Raw genomic sequence first — 21,337 nt, forward strand, 5'->3', positions numbered from 1 at the left:
CAGCAGCATCCTCTCTGTGCAGCTGCAGCTGGGCTCACGGGCGGTGCGGGTCTGTCTGTGTGTGTCCTGGGCCGGGGACCTCAGGAGGTGAGGGATCTCATTACAGAACCATGTGACAGGAGCGAGGAGCCTCAACCTGCCCAAACCCAGCCCCTCCGGCCTGGGCTGCCCCTACTCTCTCCAAATACTCTAAGTACCTTTTATGTGCCCTGCTAGTACCATATGTAAACTCACGTCCTTTGCATTCTACGCACCTTAAACACGTGTGTTCTGTGCATACGGTATGTCAACACATTTTGCTAACATTCCATACAGCATGCACTTGTATCCCATGTGCATGCTATATACGAATAGGGTCTCTGCACTCTGCAGTACGCACCTGTGTGTTGAGCTCACACTGTGTGTATACACGTGTGTTCTCGGAACTCTGGGCACCGTGTACGCTTGTGTGATCAGCACATGCTGTATGTAAACATGGCACAGTGTGTTCTGCTGCTCAACATAAGCCTTGCCCTTTCCAAGAGGCGGGCATCGCCTCTCCCTGGCTCAAGGCGGGTGAAACACGATACGTCCCTTTTTAAATGAGAAAGGACTGTGCATTTATCCGCAATTGTTTTCACGAAAAATTGGTCTTTTTCCTGGCTTTTGACCCGAGAATTCTATTCAGCTTCCAGGAGATTCCGCGGCTATTATTTCCAAATACACAAGTATGTGACGTCACCTAATTGACACTGAACCCATCCTAGTCTGGTGTGAGCGCAGACTGTTTGCTTGAGTCTGGTGCAACCAGGGGGCACGCGCAGACTGGCCTTCACGAGCCTAGTGCAAGCAGCGCTGGTATGATGACGCCTCAGAAACTCACGATAAGCCAGTGTTGCAGAAAGGACAGTGGGGCCAGAGCAGTGTCAGGGTCTCTATAGGCAGAAGGGCTGGGGGGAAGTCATTCACGTCAGAGGGGACTGAGCATCTGCAGTACTTCCAACATGCGGAACAAGTTACTATTAATAACTACGTCCACACTTAATGACTAAAACTGCATCGTGTGGAGTGACACTCATTTCAAAAGAAGACATACATTTTAAATACAAGCCATAACGAAGTTAGTGCTACAGATTTAAAGTGGCACCCCCAAAATGTAAAGTGGGTGCTATCCAAGCAACAAAGTAGAGCTCCGATTTCTATAAAGATTGTCAGCGAACCATCAGTAGTAACCAACCGACCGAAACAACCACAAGGAAAACACGTTTTCACTCCTCATATCCAGCACTTTAAGACCAGTTTCTAAATATACTTTTCTAGAAAAAAAAAGAAAAGCAAAAAACTGCAGGTGATCAAGAGTGGGCATAAGTACAAGGAAAACAAGATCCGGAGGACTAGTAATTCGGCTTTAGACTAGTTGAATGCAGACTCCCTCCCCACCTCTTGAAGAATGTCCAGACTACTGCAACTTTAGCAAAAAAATAAGTTTTTCTTGTCTTATTGGATGCAAAATGTATACTGAAATGAAAACAGCGTTTATGAGGTAACACTGACATCCCATTAAACCCTGGAAAACAGTCTATAGACCAGACTAACGTCCATTACTGCAAGTGCCTAGACCTTCCTCAGGCTTCCATATGGGGATGTAACGGATCAGTGACCAATCCCGGATGGACTTGCCCCTATGCAGCCTCTTACTCTGTGGATGGTAAAAGAGTCAAAACGGGTCAGTAGGATGCCCACCTCTTTCCAAGTCATCACAGACGCACTGTGTCCAGTCCTGAACTTTCTTGTGATCACCTTACACACTCTGGGTGTTATGGTCTTTCTCTGCTTTCATTGAACTAATTAGACTAACATATCTGAAATCAAGTAATTTGTAGGGATACTTTCAGGGCTGAAGACAGAGTCCATAATGATCTGGAGTGACTTGCTTCCATCCTTTGTCACTGTTTTCCCATATTTTGCTTCCTCCTTCATTCTCCAAATTCTCTTTTGCTCTTTCTTGCTCTCGGTCAAAATCTGATGATGCAAAATAAGTTCCAGTCTCCAAAATTGAGTAGCAATGCTAAACGGCCTGCAGCCACCTGCACAAATTAAGAACTATCTATAACTCTACATGTATTATGATTTAAATCAAGAGTGATATTAGAAGATTGGTACACCACCTAACAAACGTACTTCCCTCACACGACCAAAAAGAGGACCCGAAACAAAATACACCAAAATTATAATAATGGTTGACAGTCATTCTCGGCACCGACCATCTGAAACAAGCATTGGCATAGCCAATAGGTCTCGCCTTTGGGACCTTATAAGTGTTTAGACATGCAACAGTTGATGTTGTTGCACCAAGGATATTGTGCTGGATAACTAAACACTTATAAGGTCCCAAAGGCGAAACCTATTGGCTATGCCAATGCTTGTTTAGCCATGTCACCCAACTAACAGGGACACACGACCATCACTTATGAAAACAAATTACTACTACTTTTTTCAAATCCATTCCCATCATTTTGTCTCTACTCTAAACTCTACTAAACATACAAAGACATCAAAAGCACAAACCTAACACAACTAATGCACACAAAAACCGAATCTACTAACTATTCTCTCTAGTCTTGGGTTTTGTAATAGCGTGTTATTCGACGCAAAGTGTTTCAACGCCTCATCAGGGCTAGTAAGTGCTATATAAATACAAAGACATTTACAATAATTGTCAAGCTGGCTTTAGGAAGAAACTGTGTCCAACAGATCAAGCTTTAATGCTCTATCTCTTATTAACTAATGTCATAGTATTAATAAAGGAGCCATTATACATGGTATTTGTAGGCCTACGTTGTGCTCTTGACAACCTTCCCCACTGTTTACTGTGGCCCACCTTATCCAAGAATCCTATCTTAATTGTTTTTTTTGTTGTGTTTGCAATTGTATACAGCGCAAACTCGGCCCAAAGGTATTGGATCTCTTTACATGAGCACCAGTTTCATTACACAAGTCACATTCATTTTCTATTTTTTAAATTTGATTGCATGATGGGAACTTTGCATAGATCTCTTCGGGTCCTGCAGGAGAGACCACCAGACCATTTCTATTCTCAAGGGGGATCCGACGGGGTTGCTCTCTAGCAACTATCTTGTTCTTCTTACACATGGCACAGTAATCTGGGTGCAAACTCCATTTCTCTCGTAACAAAGGTCGTCATATGATCCACCTGGCCCTGGAGGTGTACAAGATGCAAAGTGTCTGGCATTGAGCAGTTGAGAGTCTCTGATGTCTCTGCTCTGACCTATTTTGTTGTGGGTTGTGATTCTTCACACAACTATTAAAATTGCTATTGGGTACAACGACAATAATACTGCTTCTTGACCAACGCATAATGGATATTGGGTCCTTTAATCTTAAATGAAGATGTGGAACTCTTCCTCTGAATTATTTGAACTATTGATGGTGCCTAATCATCTCCCAACAGTGCCATTTGTATTACTGCCATAGAGGATGACATCTATTTTCTTTTTTTCCCACATTATGCTAGTTTTAAGTCTAATTGGCTTAAACCTCTACTAAAGAACATGGGTTTGCAGACAGTGAGGCCAGCTCTAGCACATTAATAGTCCATTATTACATGATGTTTGGAAACTTAGGTCCTATTTGGCCTTTGAAGGCAAACAAGTTTAGACTATGAGCGCTGCTATTTTTTATGTATTTACGCGTCCCTGTTTTTATAACATAATATTTTTTCCTTCGATTTTAAACATCACAATCATCACCAAACTTTAGGGTTACAAACTCGAAGTTTTCATTCTGCCTTGAATAGAGTGTTTTATTTATCCTGTAGAGCTCCGCTGATCAAACCTTGCATCTCAAAAGATCCCATCCAAAGATGCCAACATTCCTTTTGTGCACCTTATAACCCACCCTACCGTTCTAAATAGAATGTTTTAACCACGAGAGCTGTGCATGCTGAAGAAACTGAGAATACCACATTGTTCATGTGCTGCTCTGTTTTGTTTGTATGATTTCATGGATCTTCCCCTATATGTATTATTTGTTTTTAAGTCAGGTATAACTTTGAAAATAAAAAAAATACATAAACTAGTAACAGGTAAGTAAAGTTTTCACTGGAGCACACTATTTTGCACAAATTCTGTTTGATCTTGTCTGGTATTGTGAAAACGAATGACTAAATACACAGAAAGAAATTAAAATGTATCTCAATGCAGGTGAGTCAGTGTATGAGGTACATTTGCTGTGTTCAGATCTTAAGGATGAATTACATTTCGAGGTTTTTTGAGTATCTCAGGTGTTGTATCTTTTGATATCTGTATTATCCTTTTAGTATTTAGAAATCTGAGAAGTTAACATTTCATAGTAATTTATTGTGTGGCCATAATTTTATTTGTTTATACTACTTTTTTAATGAATTGTTTATAAACTGACGTACTTCTCAATAAAAATATATATAAAAAAAGGATGAATTACAGATACAAATGCCTGATAAATGGCTTGCACACTAAACAAAAAACATATAGAATTATTAATAGGGAACAGTGAATTGTGGGTATTGGTGCTGAGTGACAACATATAGAAAACGAAAGGGAAGCTCAAGTTGTCTATAATGTCACTCAGAAGCTTGAGGTGAAAAACATCGGCTTAATTCACTTTCTGATAATTTATAATGTTATGTTATGTATGGGTCCCAAAATCATCTGTCCCTGTTCTCAATTACTATGCAGGGGCAGAGAAGTAATTAAAGAGCCATACATTACATGGCATCTCTTCCATATCTACATGTAAAAAAAAAAAAAGCCAAGACTTGGCCTCTGGCCATTTACCCCAACCACTCTGTGCCTCCCCTTCCCTCTCTTCCAGAAGCTATGCTTCCTCTTTTCCAGCTCTACCCTGGCAGTCCCTTCGAGAACCCTGCCAGTGCAGCCTGGAATTCTTTCATAACATCGCAACAGTGGGTAGGAACTTTTGTTATCAACTGCTGCTACATCATAGCAGTGAGTTACTGGATTTGTATCCAGTTAGTCATGCTAATGGCTCTACCAGAGCCATAAAATAACAAATACATATACTACTTTGAGAATTATGGTTATTCTTAGAGTCCTTTTATTGCATGTTTTTGCTGAAGTGGCATTTGCCTGCATTTGCCTCGACATACAAATCACCCAAATCCTGCCTCAGGTCTAACTCAAAACTTGCTCCATCCGAATCATATAAAGCTTTCAGCCTCTTCCCATTCACAAACCCACTCAAGCTTTTGTGAATGCCGTGAATAGGCAAAAATATCTGCACTTTAGATTTGAAATGTCAGTCAAATATCCACAATAGTTATTTCCATTTCAACAATGTGTGTCAAGTAGCAATTTGTGATGTACATTGAATATGAAGCGCAGTTGTGCAAAAAGGCTTCTAGCCATAAGCTTAACTCATAGTAATGGCGTGAGATCTTTACTTGAGTGATTGCTGGTCCTATGTATAAAGTTACTTTAAATGGTTGTTTTCTCATTCAGGTTGGCTCAACTAAAGAACTAAATGCAGCAGAGACAGCAGCAAGTATATCTGAAGGTAAGGTTTCTGCCTGTAGTCGCGTCAGAAAGACTCTTTTTATTCTCAGACCAGTCCCTAAGTGGAGATGGCTTTATTCATTGCCATCACAAGAAAAATGCACACGTTGCTCTGTGTGTATTTTAAATATTCTCCTAACTAAAATAAACAGTTAAAGCTGTTCCCTGTTATTTTGTCGGGAACACAATGAAAATACAAATGCCATCTTTTACGGTCTATGCTGACTTAAAAGTGCGGATTAGTCAAAGTTGTGGAACAAGTAATAAAAAGAGTTGCCAATATTCAGCGTTAGTTAAAACATATCTAGCTCATCACTCATATCGAGCATAACTCAGGGTCACTAGACAGGATACAGTAATTCTCCAGAGCTTTTCGAGTTACCAACATTAATAGGATATTCATTACAAGCACCACATTCTTGATTTTTTTAAACATTAGGCCGCAAAAGTGCATTTCACTTTGAGTAAGATAGCAGCAACACAGGTGATACACCTTAGGCTCTCATTACAATGGGGACAGTTATTCTTGTCTGGTCTGTAACAGGAGTGACCGGCTGAATCTCGATTCACAATTAATGGAGACAAATCCACCAGTTAATTTCTAAAAGCCGTTTCTAGCTTCTGGAGGTCTGGCAGAAGCCACATTAGATAAGCTAGGATGTGATGAGGAGAAGATGTGATAACATACAACTGGGCCAGTGCTAAATATCGCAGTATGTGTGTGCGTGTGTATACATATATATGTATACATATATATGTGTGTGTGTGTGTGTTTGTGCGTGTGTTTCTGCATAGTTACATAAAACCAGATGAAAAAGACATAGGGACAAAAACAACTTGGACAGGTCCCGAAGCTGATATCAGAACCCTGGTCTCCAAGTTACAATTTAGCCCTTAATCCAATTCTCTACTCTAATTTGTGTTTCTGACATAGTTGCACAAGCATGTAGGAGCAATATAATGGGATTCTAGAGCTTACATCGTTTTTTTACAACAATTATCGACAGCCATATCTGATGGTCGCACACCACCAATTTTAGAGCCTCTCCATGTATGGTCCTTTCGCAAAATGTTGACAGTGTTTGTTGGTCAAATCAGAGTTCTCAGGTGATCCATGCTCTACATCCCTGCGGTGAGTGACCGACATCTCAACAGTCCGTTCCAGCACAAACTCACAAAAATCACAACAAACAATAAAATAACAGAACGCTCTCCACCCCCTCTCCCCCCCACTCAACTCCTACCCACCCCCACCCCCCTGGGTATGTCGCTCAATCATCTATGTCTCTGGAGAATAATATCCTGTCATGTAAGGTATCAGGCAGAATAATTCCAGCAGGAAGGGATCTAAAAAGGGTAAGCCTCTATACAAGATGTGCTTTCAATCCCCCAGGATAGTTGCACATCTTATTGGCAAGAGATTATTAATTATCGCTCAACCCTGTGTGTGGATCAGCAGTTATGGAAACGTATATTGTGTTAAGATGAGGAGTTTTCATATCATATCATGTCACTTTGTAGACAATCACCAGTCATGGGTTTTGATAGAGATAGGCAAATTGTTAATCCTTTCCTAGATACTCTAGCCCTCTAATTGGCAAGACACAACATTAGTTTACCTGAAAACACATAACTTTTCAGGGATGTAAGTAAGTATAATTTTGAAATTCTGTCCCTCTTCTTTGTCTCAGTCCTTACTTCATGAGGCTATCACCTCTATCCCTCTAAATGTGACACAATTGTTTATCTTTTTCCCTCGCCCTGGAAATAATTACACCTGACCGGAAATGTCTCCTTGTTTGTTTTCTATAAATGTGGGCATCTCTTTTAATTTAGATAGTCCTCTCTCCTATACTAAGCTCCTCTGATGGGAATTAGAAGCTTGACATGTAGATTGTTCAATGCTTATGAGGCAAGCACCAAAAAGACCTGGCCACTGTTTTTTTCTTTTATAATGTAGGACAGAAAAGATTATTTAGCTAGATTGAATGGATCGTACCATAGCTTATAGGTAAAGCAATTCATAAATAATTCAGGGTCCAGATGTTGGAAAGAAAGACCAAGCAATAGAATGTCTAGCTAGTCAATCTTGGAGCACCCGTAAAATGTGGCACAACGCTCGAGTGGCACTTACAAATCTGAGTGTCATTCATGAATAAGTTGATCATCTGATTAGATATATAGGCATGCAATATACAAGGCACTGTCATAATCTTGAAAATATTGCTTTTGTAACAAGTGACACAACAAAGAACACTGTTGAGAATGGAAGGACCTGTAAGGTTCTTTTAGTTGTTAAAAATAGGTGTAGCCCTGGATCACTGACACAATATTGTGGTAAACAATATAGTTGACATAAATATTGTGTTAAAAAATAGAGTTTACCACAATATCATGCTCCTATACTCTTAATGGTAAGTAAAAAAATATCGGGAATAAATATAGCTGACGCTAATATCATCTAAAAATATACAGAAATCTAAAAATGTTAATAGAAATAAAGTTTAAAGCAGTAAATGTTAAATATTTCAATATATAAATTTTATATAATATAAATTAAATAAAATTTACTAATATTTATAATTAAAATAATATTTGATACTCTATATATGAATATAAATTTATATAAACACTAAAACCCAAATGTGTTTGTGTTTATGTAAATATATATATACTGTAACATAATTAATAAAAATATGTATTTTATATTATATGACTTAATATTTTACATGAATTACTATGAATATATATATATGTTTATATACTTTTTTGATATTTTACATGTACTGCTATGAAAATGTGTATATATTCAGTTAAAAATTTTAAATATTTAAAAAATTGATATAATGTAAAATAAATATTTTTATTACGTATATATACATATATATGTGTGTGTGTGTTTTATATATATGTGTGCGTGTGTGTGTGCCCACCTAATCATATCAGTGAAACGAAAGCACGCAGACTCGGGATGGGTTTTCAAGGGTGTTTTATTCACCAGAACACCAGCAACAATACACTAAAACATGTAACTATACCATATGCTTCTACTCTTACAAAGACACTTCCACTGCATGTATCTTTGGGATAATAGGTACAGCAGAATCAAGTTACAATACCAGATTCCTAACACAGGTTCACAGAACTTCGGGAGGTGTCCAGCACTTCAGGCCAAAAAGAGCTTGTCTTTAAAAGCAACTATTGGGGTTATGTCAAAGTGCTTGTCAATGACCATTGGACAAACATTGAATGCACTGCATGATCTGGAAGAGGATCAGCTGCACACAGTTACATTGGAGATCAAGAGAGTTGATAAGGTGTGGTAGCGGTTTCACTTTGAAAATTAAAAAGACTGGCGACTTTGTGGGTCCCTTGGTGACAACTTAGAGGATGGAGATTGGAGTGATAGATATCACCAGGTAGCACAGCCTGGACTGCATTAAATGCTTTTGGCCTCATCCCTTAAGGGTTTTAGGCTTCTTATCTGTAGGCGCTCTCATTTGCCATTAATATTTCTAAAGATAAAGATGTAATTCTAAATCTGTCTTTAGCTGGATATATTCTCTATTACAGCTTCTCCCACCCATTTACAATGAAAACAAACTCTATCCCTTCATAGGCACCCCTTTTCACAGAGTACAAGGCCTCTTTTTAAAATTCAAGCTGGCCTGTTTCAGTGATCGTCAACAATGGCTGCATAAGGGATATCCAGCTCAGGCTACTCAAGGCATCTCAGTATGCCCTTCGAAGTATTCTTTGAAAACAGTCAAAAACTAGTTAAGATTTAATTGATTTAGAGTGAATGGAATACATCTGACAGGTTTCTGTGTTGTAATGGAAGAAATGGCCACATTTTCTGTCACGGTATAGAAGTATTGTTCGTGCTAAGAATTGTTTCCTGGATTTCCATAGTCCAGTATCCAAATTAAAAATAATATGTTCACACTTCTTTTATATTTGATGTTACATTAATCTATTTCTTTCAGACTATGATATTACACCTGTTTCCACTCGCACACGAAGCAGCCACCTGAAACGTCCCAAGATTGGTAGGAGGCTTCAGGAACCTGATGAAAAAGATTATAGCATTACTCTGACTTCATTGGCCAGGTAGGATGCTTCTTTAGAAGTATCGCTGATGCATGATCTGTCACATAGATAAATATAATTTCTCATATGCCAGTGATGCGTTTATAATGTTTTGTTGGTGCTTTTTCTGTAAAATCAGGTGAAGCGTTGTTTGAAACATTAAACAAATCCAAATGTTTGGCTTTGGGACACATGAAGTCTTACATTAAGGCATGTGCTCCACAACATGGTGCATATTAACAATGGTGCATAAGTACTTAGGGAACTAAATCTGCTCCCAGAGAAGTCTGAGAACATAAACCCTATTGGGTTAGGTGTGCCCTCCTGTGAAGCACTGATCCATTTTTATGTGCTCAAAGTATCTTGTGCAATAAATGTGTGTCTGAGTGGCACCAAGTCTTTGAAGGGGTCCCGAGGATGCTTGCAGAGAGTGTGTCTTTACCCTCACATAGGATATAAAACTCTCCCAAAATGGCTGAGTGCAAATGTCTGCCCGTCTTTGGAAGCCCTTGGCCTATATGAGTGAGATGTCTATAATAGCCGAGTTCCTTCCACTCCAGTCTCTTTACAGCTATTTCAAGGCATGAGCACTTCCTCCAGTGTTTGTGTTGCAGTAGAATAGGCGCTGAGAAAATCAAGGATTATTTAAACTACATGTGGAACATGCCCCGTACATGCAGAAAAAGAGACAGCACTCACAGAGAGGATTGTATGCCACTACATAGAGGGGAACAACCTTTACAACGCAACTTTTACAACGCACTACCGTTACAACGAAACTGTTACAACGCGAGTGCATTGACAACGCAGGACATTACAACGCAAGTCTTTACATCGACTTGCACTAGATGGCGTGCTAACATTAAAAATAGTGTAGTTTACTATCCCAACACCTTCCCTACTGTTACGTGGATGGAGTTGGAATAGTAAATTACACTTTTTTAATGTTAGCACGCCTTCTAGTGCAAGTCGATGTAAAGACTTGTGTTGTAATGTCCTGCGTTGTCAATGCACTCGCGTTGTAAAACTTTCGTTGTAACAGCATGCGTTGTAACAGCATGCGTTGTAACGTCATACATCCCTACATAGATGATAACTTACATTTACCATACTGCTACATAGAAGCCACTGCATCAAAATATCAGAACACAGCTCCATCAAATAGAGTAAGTATATGTGCAAGTGTGTTAACGCTAAAGACGAAGAGCTTAATTCACAGAGGTAATGTACAATTTTCAGTAAGTTTACTACTTTTCGGTATTCACAAACTCCAAGTGTAGGTTACTACAAAAAAAAGTCCAGCACTACACAAGGCTATCACTGGTACTGCAACACCCTTCCATAGAAAATAATGGAGATACAGACTTAAAATAAAATTTCATAGGAAATAATTTTGAATTAAATTAATTAAAAGGGTTATGAATATAAATTAATGTTAAAAATAATTCATATAAATAGTGAAATTGTATTTCCATGTGGAGATCTCCACCTCGACTGCAGAGTCACCCTATGGTGAAATGTAAGGAAAATGTAAAACTTGAAAACAAATATAATGTAAATTATTAATATATATTACTTTAAATGTAGAACATTAAAAAAAATTATTGAGCGCTATTGCATTGATTACATTTTAACTTTATTAATCGAATGTATTTAATTAAAATTATTTTTCAGAAGTTCAAATTAGAAAAATATTCCCACTAAAGAAGAAAGATATTTTTTTAATGTGCATTAAGAATTAATTAAAATTAATGTAATTATTTTCTGGTAAAAACTACTGTTATATTATCTTTTATTCAAATTAGGATGTTAAAATATTTCATAATTAAATAATAAATATGTACTATTTCTATCAATTATTTTAACTTAAATTTATATTTATTGCTATTTTACTTATTTTAAATAATTTAATTTAACATTATTTTCTATGCTTTTCATTTTTATTCCCTATCTCAATTATTTTCAATAGGATGGTGTTGCAGTATCAGTTGCTGGCCATGTCTGGTGCTGGACTCGCTACTCCAAGTTTGTGAATACAAAAAAACAGTAAACTTACTCAAAAGTGTAACTCAACTTTGCGAATCTGGACCAAAGCCCTAAACTTAAATATTACAAAAACTTCTCTTGCTTTATCCATAAAAATTATCTTTGTAGTACTTTTTTTATGTAGTGGTTTTTTTTTCATAGTAGTATCCTCCTTAATTTTATTGTGATGTACTGTCGCCTCTGTCATTGTACATCACTGCCATCGATTTCTAGTGGAGGAGGTTCGTAAGAGAGTCTCTTCATTTGGTATTACAGAAACTGTTACTAATATTATCTGCTGCACACTGGAGACCCAGTTTTGTCTCAGACTTAGTGCTGCAAACTTTATGTAATGTTTCCTCAAAAGCTTTTTATATTTTCAGTAATAATTCTATACACAAGGTTGTTAGGAAATACAACCACTTCATTCCTTTTACAGGGTAAGAAAAGACACTCACAAAAAGCCTTTTATTTGACAGAAAGCAAGTAAGTTACTTAGTTACTTAGTTTCTGTTGCATTTATTAGTAATGAATGGGCCCCATTGTGCATTCAAGTTAAAAATAGGCATGCACACAACTTGTCTTGCAAATGTAAATGCATGTTTTTTATTCACATTTCAGAACAAAAACAACACCAATTTGGTGTATTTTTATGTGGGAAAATGTAATCACTGATTCCAGTGGAAATTTATGTTGGGAATGCTTAAATATTTTATGGGTATTACCAAAGTTTACAAAGCACATTATCACCCAAGATCAGTGGCGGCTCCTCCATAGGGGCGTTTGGGCGCCGCCCCCCTGCTTTCTCACAGTGCGAGAAGGCAGAAACATAAATGGTAATAACTACCATTTATGTTTCTGCCTTCTCGCACTGCGAGAAAGCAGAAGTGCCTGGTTGGGGGTGGGCGGACCTGCTTGAGGACAGGGGGGAGTGGCTTGCCCACTGTTGTGCATAGGGACTGTTTGGCCGGCCCTGGGGCCGATCAAACAGTCCGTATGCACAACACTGGGCAAGCCACTCCCCCCCTTCCCTTGAGCAGGACCGCCCACTCTCGCTGTTCTCTATGTAGGCTGCTGCATGTAACAGCCTACATAGAGAAAATGGCCCAGGTGGGGCGCGCTCAGTTTCGCCTGGAGAGTTCTGATTGGTGGAGGGGAGGGAGGGAGGCTGTCCCGATGACGCAAGGAGAGCTGCAGCCGGCCGGAATTGAAAAAGGCAGGGCGGGAGTCCTGTGACGCTGCTGCTCCCCTGTTCACAAACTGAAGAGCGCCAACGCTGGACCCCGGCCCAGGAGCAGATGCCGGTCAGGTAAGTTTTTATTTTATTTTAAAACTCTCCCTGTCCCCACCCGAGTCCACCCCCATCGAGTATTGCGAGCCGCGACTGTAACCCCAGCGAGACTGTGACATCATTCACTTTACTTTTTCTTTCTCTATCTGCAAAGTGAGGGGTGTGTGAGCACCATTTCCCATCTTAAACCATAAGCAGCAGAAGACACCCTGACATTTGACCTCTGGCATCGAAGCGCAGCAAATTTGTCAAGATAATTACAGAATAAAGGCATCTTTAATTATTGCTTGAACTTTGGCAACCTACAAAAAATCGGTTTGGGAAACACTGAGCTATGGTTTAATAAACGAAGCCTGATGGGTCCTGGAGGGGTTGGTCGTGTGTTAAACGGGGGGGGGGGGGTTGCACCACCACACCCCATAATACAACCCTTCTCCTCTGACAGCCATTTTAACAGAATAAAACCAAAGGTATCCACGTGACTCCACTAATAACATCCGGTCAAACTGAAGTGATATTAAAACAAAAGTAAAAAGCTGTAGCGAGACACTAGATGTATCCTTACTTTAAATGGTCTCAGAATGTTTTCTGCAATGAAATCTGTTGATCCCTAAAGTTAATTGTTAATAGTTCCTCTAGAAAACGGTCTAAATAGGAAAGGGCGGATATGCTTCTCTGTACCTACGTCATCCGGACTGTTCAGAAAACGGCCAAGCCAGAAGGAAATCGTCAGGCCACGATTAAAAGTGTAGATATCTTTATTTTGTTAGATTAATGTTTTCTGCTGTATCCTATTGCGTCGGTTCTATAACATTCTAGATTTATGTTTAAAAATGTATTTCATATCTCTTTCTGATATTGTTGTTTTCAGATATATCGTTGATATAACTCTCACGGTGCCGTTTTGTTCTCCTCGCCACTACGCCGAATGCTCTCAACCTCTTATTTATTTATTTATTAGTTGTATTTACTGCCCCCAGAAGCTGGACGCACGTCAGGCGTGATAAAACGTGTCTCGAACGCGTGTATTACGGGGTGTGACAACCGATGCTTTGCATCTACAATAAACGTCTTTAAGTATTGAAGCAAGGCTCCCTGGCAGGCCTTGAATGCGAGTCGCCCTTCCGTTGCATGGCATCAAAGCGCCGTTGCTTCTAGGCGGTGCACAGCACCTATAGCATTAAGGACAAGCATTTACGCCCTACCACTTTTAAATGGCACCAGCCGCCACTGCCCAAGATATAGTTGAAAATGTACTCATGTCAAGGGTAGGAATGAGATCAACAGGAAAAATATTTTATGGATAAATAAATGTAAATTCTTTTAAAAGTATTTATGCATATGTAAAGAAACACCTGTTACAATTATCCAAATATTCATGCACAAACAAATTCCAAACAAATCCCTGAAACGTGCGACTGCCAAAATTCCCAGGAGTGCTATTGGAATCCTTTGTGAATTCCCAAAATGTCAGACATTTACTCCAAATGTAGTCGCAAGAATACAGCAGTACATTTACCACCTTTTACAAAAATTGTTCCCAACTCATTCAATGAGCCTCAGAATCCTAGTCTATTAAGAGTGAATATTTCAAAACTAGATGCTTATTTCTGTCATTTATATTGACATTTTTAGATAGGTTAATAGACAGCGTGCATGGCACATCTAGAGGGTGTCCTCGTGGCCACAAATGAAGATGACCTCCTGATATTGCTGGGATTCTCATCGGCCTTCGACACACCCGACCATCCCACCTTCATACATACCCTCGAGCATTAATAGGGATTTAGGTAGTAGAGGCAATGATCTCTGATAGGTTAAAAGGGGTCAACATGCTTCTTGCTGTAGTTTGTCAATAATGATCAGTTGGCAATTCGTAGGGTAGCACTTTTGCCTCCTAAGGCAGTAGAGATTGGGTAGGTCGTCCTGTGGCGTCTTCACGACGACACTATGACACTCACACTAAATTAGCGTTTACTCTGCTCCCTCTCGGGGAGGCAGAAGTGCTGCCCTAATTGAGTCAATATTCCATTTTAGGAAACACTATATAAAGGTACACTGCATTAGATTATTTTGTGATTGGATAATCCTTGATTTGACCCCAGATTCCAACCACTGTTTAGATTAGAAATAATTGGTCCTGACAAGCTATCGGGGATCATTGCCTTTACTGTTAGCCACCACGTTCTTAATTAGACATGTAAACTCACTGATCAAACTTTTTTGGAGGACTACTAAGGGCTTAATTACAATAGTGGACCGCCGTAGTCGCAGTGACGATCCGACCATCGTCGCACTGTGGGACCCCCTGCAGTATTACAACTGTGGCAGTCAGACTGCCACAAAACCATCGCAACCACCAACTTGTTCCCTGGCTGTTCAGCAGCGGTCTAAGGGCCGCAATATGCCTGGTGGTGCCCTGAGGCCAGTGGTTCATGGCGGTTCTTCCTTCATGTAACTGCTGACAGTATGAAAAGAAAGGGCTTGCCCCCTCTTGCTCCTGTGCAGGATTCTGTCTGCACACCCAGTTCCAGGACAGTATGGACTTTACTGTCCATGCCGTGCTAGAATGTGCTTTGGCTGGCCCACGGCGGTGCCTTTCTAAAGGGTCTCCTAAGGGAACAGACCCACTGTCCGCTTCCTCAGCTGCTGACCGACCACATATTCTCCTCTCTTTACCCTTAAGGAACTGCATACTCTCGCTGATAGACTTGACACTTCACAGGAGCACGTATTCTGGACCTATAAGCGTTCCTGGCCCCCCCCTTTCTTTGGGATAGGTTATGAGGATTTTGCAGATATCAAGGTGCTGTGTAAGCCACTTGTTTAGCCCCACATATTCCCCACCTGGTCCAAGAAGACCAGTGTGGGTTTATTCCTGGCCTTAACACTGACATGAATCTGCAGTGGTTATCTCATATATTATAGGAAGAAAAACACAGAGATGAGTAACTGGCCCTGGTATTGATAGATCTGGAAAAGGCCTTCGATACAGTGGATTGGGGTTACTTACAGGAGTTGCTGAGAGTGATTGCATAGAGCCACAGTTTTGGAGCTGGGTCAAATTACTCTATATGGCCCCTTGTGCTAGGATTCGTGTGGGCCAGAGTCACTCAGGAGTGTGGTCAGTAGAACGGGGAACGCATCAGGGATGTCCACTCTCGCTACTGTTATCTGCCCTAGCAATAGAGCCGGTGGACATTTGGGTGCATCGAGAAATAAGTAATTGGGGTATTCGTCTTGGCAGAGCCACACATGTGATATCTTTGTATGCAGATGATGCTCTATTCTACATAGCTTCACCCCATGTGGCACTGCCTAACCTGTTGCGGCTCCTCAATGATTTTGGGGACTTTTCTGGCCTGCGCCTTAACCGCCATAATTCCTTAATCTTCCCCCTGGCGAGCATGGTAACATTACCCTTATGTTATGTTAAGGGTTTGTTGAGCGCGACAGCTGCCCCAGCAACGGGGCGTCCCGGCGCTAAGAACCATAGCATGACCTGTGGGGGGGGGAGAAGGTTTATAGGGGTGGGAAGAGGTGGATTTTGATAGCTTTGCGAAAGGCGGCTAGGTTGTCGAGGCAACGGATGTGGAGGGGAAGAGAGTTCCACAGTTTTGCTCCCAGCAGTCTGAAGGAGCGGCCCCCAATACGGCAGAGTTTCGTGCGGGGGACCACTACTAAGTGCTGCCCCGTAGAGCGTAGATGGCGTTGGGGGGTGTACGGTGTTAACAGCGGGCGGAGGAGTTCAGGGCCCTCCATTTTCAGGATTTTAAACGCCGTGGTCAAGGCTTTAAATTGGATGCGGGCTTCTACAGGAAGCCAGTGAAGTTTGTGTATTGTGGCTCTAGCCGAACACCTTCTAGGGAGGCCTATTAATGCTCTGGCCGCAGCGTTCTGTATTCGCTGGAACCTGATTGTCTCGGCTTTATTGGCACCCAAGAGTAGGACGCTTGCATAGTCCAATCTAGCCAGGATGGTAGATTGGACAATGAGCTGCCGTGTTTTGTGGTTGAAGAAGCCTAGAATAGGTTTAAGGCTTCTCAGCAACCCGATGCAAGTAGCCGCTACTTTTTTTGTGTGATTCTGGTAGTTCAGTGCAGAGTCGAGCCATACACCCAAGTTTTTGACCGAAGATTTAGGAGGGGGAGTGGGGCCCAACAGGGGGGGCCACCAGTGGTCATTCCAGCAGCTGGAGTTCCTGCCTAGGAGTAGCACTTCGGTTTTCCCTGCATTAAGTTGTAAACAGTTTGCTGTCATCCAGTTGGCGACTGCGGCCAGTCCATCCCTGAATCTTGTGGCGGAAGTGGAGGGCACCTCTGTCAAGGTGATAACCAGCTGTGTGTCGTCGGCGTACGACACCAGCGTGAGCCCCCATTCCCTGGCTACTGCCGCAAGGGGCTGCATGTACAGATTAAAAAGGGATGGACTGAGGGAAGACCCCTGCGGGACTCCCTGACCTATGGTCTGAGGTTGGGAGATAAACGGGGGGGCTGACACACAGAAGGACCTGCCCGTAAGGAATGATCGGAACCACTCCAGTGCCAGTTCTTGTATTCCAAAACTTTCCAAACGGCTTAGAAGGATATTATGAGAGACCGTGTCAAAGGCTGCGCTGAGATCGAGTAGTATCAGCGCAGCACTCTGACCGGGGTCCATAATCTGCCGGAGGTGTTCAGTAGTGGAAAGGAGGGCAGACTCCGTACTGTGCCCAGGCCTAAACCCGTGTTGGGAGGGGTCTAAGATGTTATTTTCTGCTAGGTGGTTCATGAGTACTGTATTAGCGTGGGTCTCTGCCAATTTGGATACCCAAGGGAGCAGTGATACGGGCCTGTAGTTCTCCGGTTTAGTGGGATCTAGGGTGGGTTTTTTAATAATAGGCTTTACCCATGCTTGTTTCCAGCCGGTGGGTACTGTGGCCGATGAAAAGGAAAGATTGAGAAGTGTGGCCAGTGAGGGGAGAAAGAAATCTAGGGCTCCTAAAAAATAAGCTGGTCTCATGGGGTCAGAGGGGGCTCCCGATTTCACCCTTCTACAAATTTTAGCTAGATCATCATGAGCGATAGCTGGCAGATGTGTAAGCCTGGATCCCTTAAAGGGACAGTTAGGGGGGCTGGTGTAGATGGAGGAGTTTGGTGAAAAGGAATTATAAATTTTCCTCACCTTGTCAGTAAAGAATGTAGCGAGGTCTTCACACTGTTGGGTGGAGGAAATAATCGAGGCAGGGTTGCCCCCGGTTTGTAGCTTTTGGACTAATTTAAAAATTGTTTTTGTGGGGTTAGAACTGGAATCAATTTCCCTGGCATAGAAGGAAGCGCGGGCGATGCGTATAGCTTTATGATATATTTTGAGAGTGTTCAGATATAAGTTTTTGTCCTCATTCCTGTATTCTTTTCTCCATTGGCGTTCCGCTCTTTTGCATTTTTTTCTCAATGTTTTTAAGTTCTCGTCATACCATGGATTAGATGGAGTAGAACGTCCTTTAGTCCATTTGTTCGGAATGAGAATATCAAGTCCTTTGGTAATCCATGCTTGGAAGGCGGCATATGACGCATTAACGTCATTTATGGTATCAAAGTTCGATTCTCCTAATCTGGCCGGAAGGTCTAAGTTTTGGAGTTTGTGCCAGGGTCGTTTGAGGCAAGAGGTAGGCGTCGCCCTGATGGGTTGGGTAGCGACTGATATCACGACTGTGACGAGGAAGTGGTCCGTCCAGCCCATGGGTTTAGGTGGATCCGCATTAGCTCCCGGGATATTGGTAAAGACCGGGTCAAGTAGGTGCCCGGCGGAATGGGTAGAGGATTGTATAAGGGAGGTGAGTTGTAAGGCTGCTAGGTCAGCCAGGAGGTTGCTGATGATAGGATCCGAGATGGCATCAAAATGAAGGTTTAGGTCCCCTAAGATCGTAAAATTTGCGGAGCTAGCGACCAACGCATGAGCTGACTCTAGGAGCTCCTCTATAAATTTGGAGGAGGGTCCAGGGGGTCTATAGATAAAAAAGCCAGATAGGGAAAAATGAGGACTAATGGTGATTTTAAAACGGGCACATTCACAACCCGTAATATTTTCCTTTGAGAAGGAGCAAGAGTAAGATGTTCTATAGATGGCTGCAATGCCGCCTCCTCTGGAATCTCTATTAATGGAGGTCATAGAGAACCCCTCCGGTAGCGTTAGGTTCGGGATGCTGGTCAGTTCGTCCTTGAGCCAGGTTTCACTCAGGAACATAATGTCTGGGTTTTCGTCTTCTAGTAGAGTTTTAATCTCCGCATGGTGTTTGACCAGGGACCGGACATTTAGCTGGGAAATAATGAGCGCAGTTTGGTTCCTTCTAATGGCTTTGTATCGGGTAGGTTGTGGCTCAGGGGTGTGTAAGTTACAGGAGTTACACTGAAGAGCAGTCTGACCAATGTAACCCTCAAACTTGTCACAGCGTTGGCCTAGGTTGAGTGAAAGGAGATGATCTTTGTCATAGTAATAGGACGTCAGTATTTGTTGGGCAGGGTGACTGGCGAGAGGCGATGACTTGGCGAGGACGGGCGAAGACGGGCTTGCCTTAGGCGCGCCTTCGGCGCGCATACGGCGCGCCCGCTGCGCCCGTCCGCTGCGCGTACGGTAGTTGCACATTATTTGAGGGGGCAAAAGAGGGCGGGGGGCGTGGCCTCGGAGTGGGCGTCGCCTCGCGCCTCGTTGGAAATGGCGATCTTGTTTGCGTCCTCGCTCGATCCTACACCCAGCGTTAAATCCGCTGTGAGGTGAGTGAGGGGTTTCACCACTGTGGTCCAAAGTATGCCAGGAGACAGTGCAGTGTTTAAAATACAAGATTATTAGTGACAATACAATGTTTAAAAATAGCAGCCTCGTAAAGCTCCCGGCTTCCGCCTCAGGAGTGTACTAGGTTCCAGGTAAAAACACTCTCAATCAGTGTTTATATACTCTGTGCGGGCGGGGGGCGTGGCCTCGGAGTGGGCGTCGCCTCGCGCCTCGTTGGAAATGGCGATCTTGTTTGCGTCCTCGCTCGATCCTACACCCAGCGTTAAATCCGCTGTGAGGTGAGTGAGGGGTTTCACCACTGTGGTCCAAAGTATGCCAGGAGACAGTGCAGTGTTTAAAATACAAGATTATTAGTGACAATACAATGTTTAAAAATAGCAGCCTCGTAAAGCTCCCGGCTTCCGCCTCAGGAGTGTACTAGGTTCCAGGTAAAAACACTCTCAATCAGTGTTTATATACTCTGTGCGGGCGGGGGGCGTGGCCTCGGAGTGGGCGTCGCCTCGCGCCTCGTTGGAAATGGCGATCTTGTTTGCGTCCTCGCTCGATCCTACACCCCGCGTTAAATCCGCTGTGAGGTGAGTGAGGGGTTTCACCACTGTGGTCCAAAGTATGCCAGGAGACAGTGCAGTGTTTAAAATACAAGATTATTAGTGACAATACAATGTTTAAAAATAGCAGCCTCGTAAAGCTCCCGGCTTCCGCCTCAGGAGTGTACTAGGTTAGAGCGCCTTCCCTGCCTTGGGTTACGTTGGGAACTGGCACACTTTATATATCTGGGTGTACAAGTGGCGCTTACAGATGCCCAACTGCTCCACCTAAATGTGGATAGGGTAGTCGCTACATTGTGGAGATCGGTGGTCTGTTGGAACTCGTTGCCGCTCTTGCTGATGGCTAGACTGGCGGTGATCAAGATGGTGATTCTCCCCCGCTGTCTTTATGCTTTACAGAATTCTTTATGCTCTATTCCCAAACAACTGAAATCGATGCTTGCATCTCTGCTCTGCGCAGGTTGCCGTAGTAGGGTGGCTCTGAGCACCCCTGGAGGGGGGCTGGAGGAGCCGAGATTAGACTTGTATTATTACGAGGCACATCTACAACACGCAAACCAGTGGTTTGACGGGGTAGACAACTGGGAGATGAGACTATTGGCGGGGTGCGTTCCTGTTGACAAACTGCCAGTCGCACGGATGAAGGGCACTTGGGTCACGTATGACGTACTCTACATAATACGCCACAATGCGTGAATTTGGCAATTGCACGTGGAATCAGTCCTGAAACACGCCCCGTTTCCTCGCGAACTACCAATATGGAGATTGGCGCCAGTACAACAAATGATGGCCCACATGTCATTGCAGGGACGGTGGCTGCGAAGAAATGGCTGATTTATACCCTGGTGAAACTTTTATCATGTATGAGCAGGCATGTGGGGATTTCGCACTGAGGCAAGGACATTTACACTACGCGAGGTTGACAGAAGTGTTTAAAGTGACCCATCTATTCCGCAGACGACATGTACCCTAGACATCATACTAACCTGCAGCTCTGGACGCTTTACAAAGCAATGAGACTGGATACTGCTGGTCTTCCCCCCAGGGCGAGGGTGGTGTGG

The 21,337-nt window shown here is 42.4% G+C and overlaps 1 protein-coding gene across 5 annotated transcripts in view; it reads left to right on the forward strand.

The window, feature by feature from the left end:
• Window positions 1-21,337, forward strand: part of FAM169A (family with sequence similarity 169 member A) — a 385,897-nt gene that overhangs the window by 262,325 nt on the left and 102,235 nt on the right. For all 5 annotated transcript variants that reach the window (XM_085632310.1, XM_085632313.1, XM_085632312.1 and 2 more), the window contains exons 9-10: window positions 5,499-5,553; window positions 9,539-9,662. In XM_085632310.1, the coding sequence (XP_085488436.1) occupies window positions 5,499-5,553; window positions 9,539-9,662 (179 nt within the window). The remainder of the gene's footprint in view (window positions 1-5,498; window positions 5,554-9,538; window positions 9,663-21,337) is intronic.

The sequence above is a fragment of the Triturus cristatus genome, chromosome 2_1 (assembly GCF_964204655.1).
Source record: "Triturus cristatus chromosome 2_1, aTriCri1.1, whole genome shotgun sequence".
Classification (NCBI taxonomy): domain Eukaryota; kingdom Metazoa; phylum Chordata; class Amphibia; order Caudata; family Salamandridae; genus Triturus; species Triturus cristatus.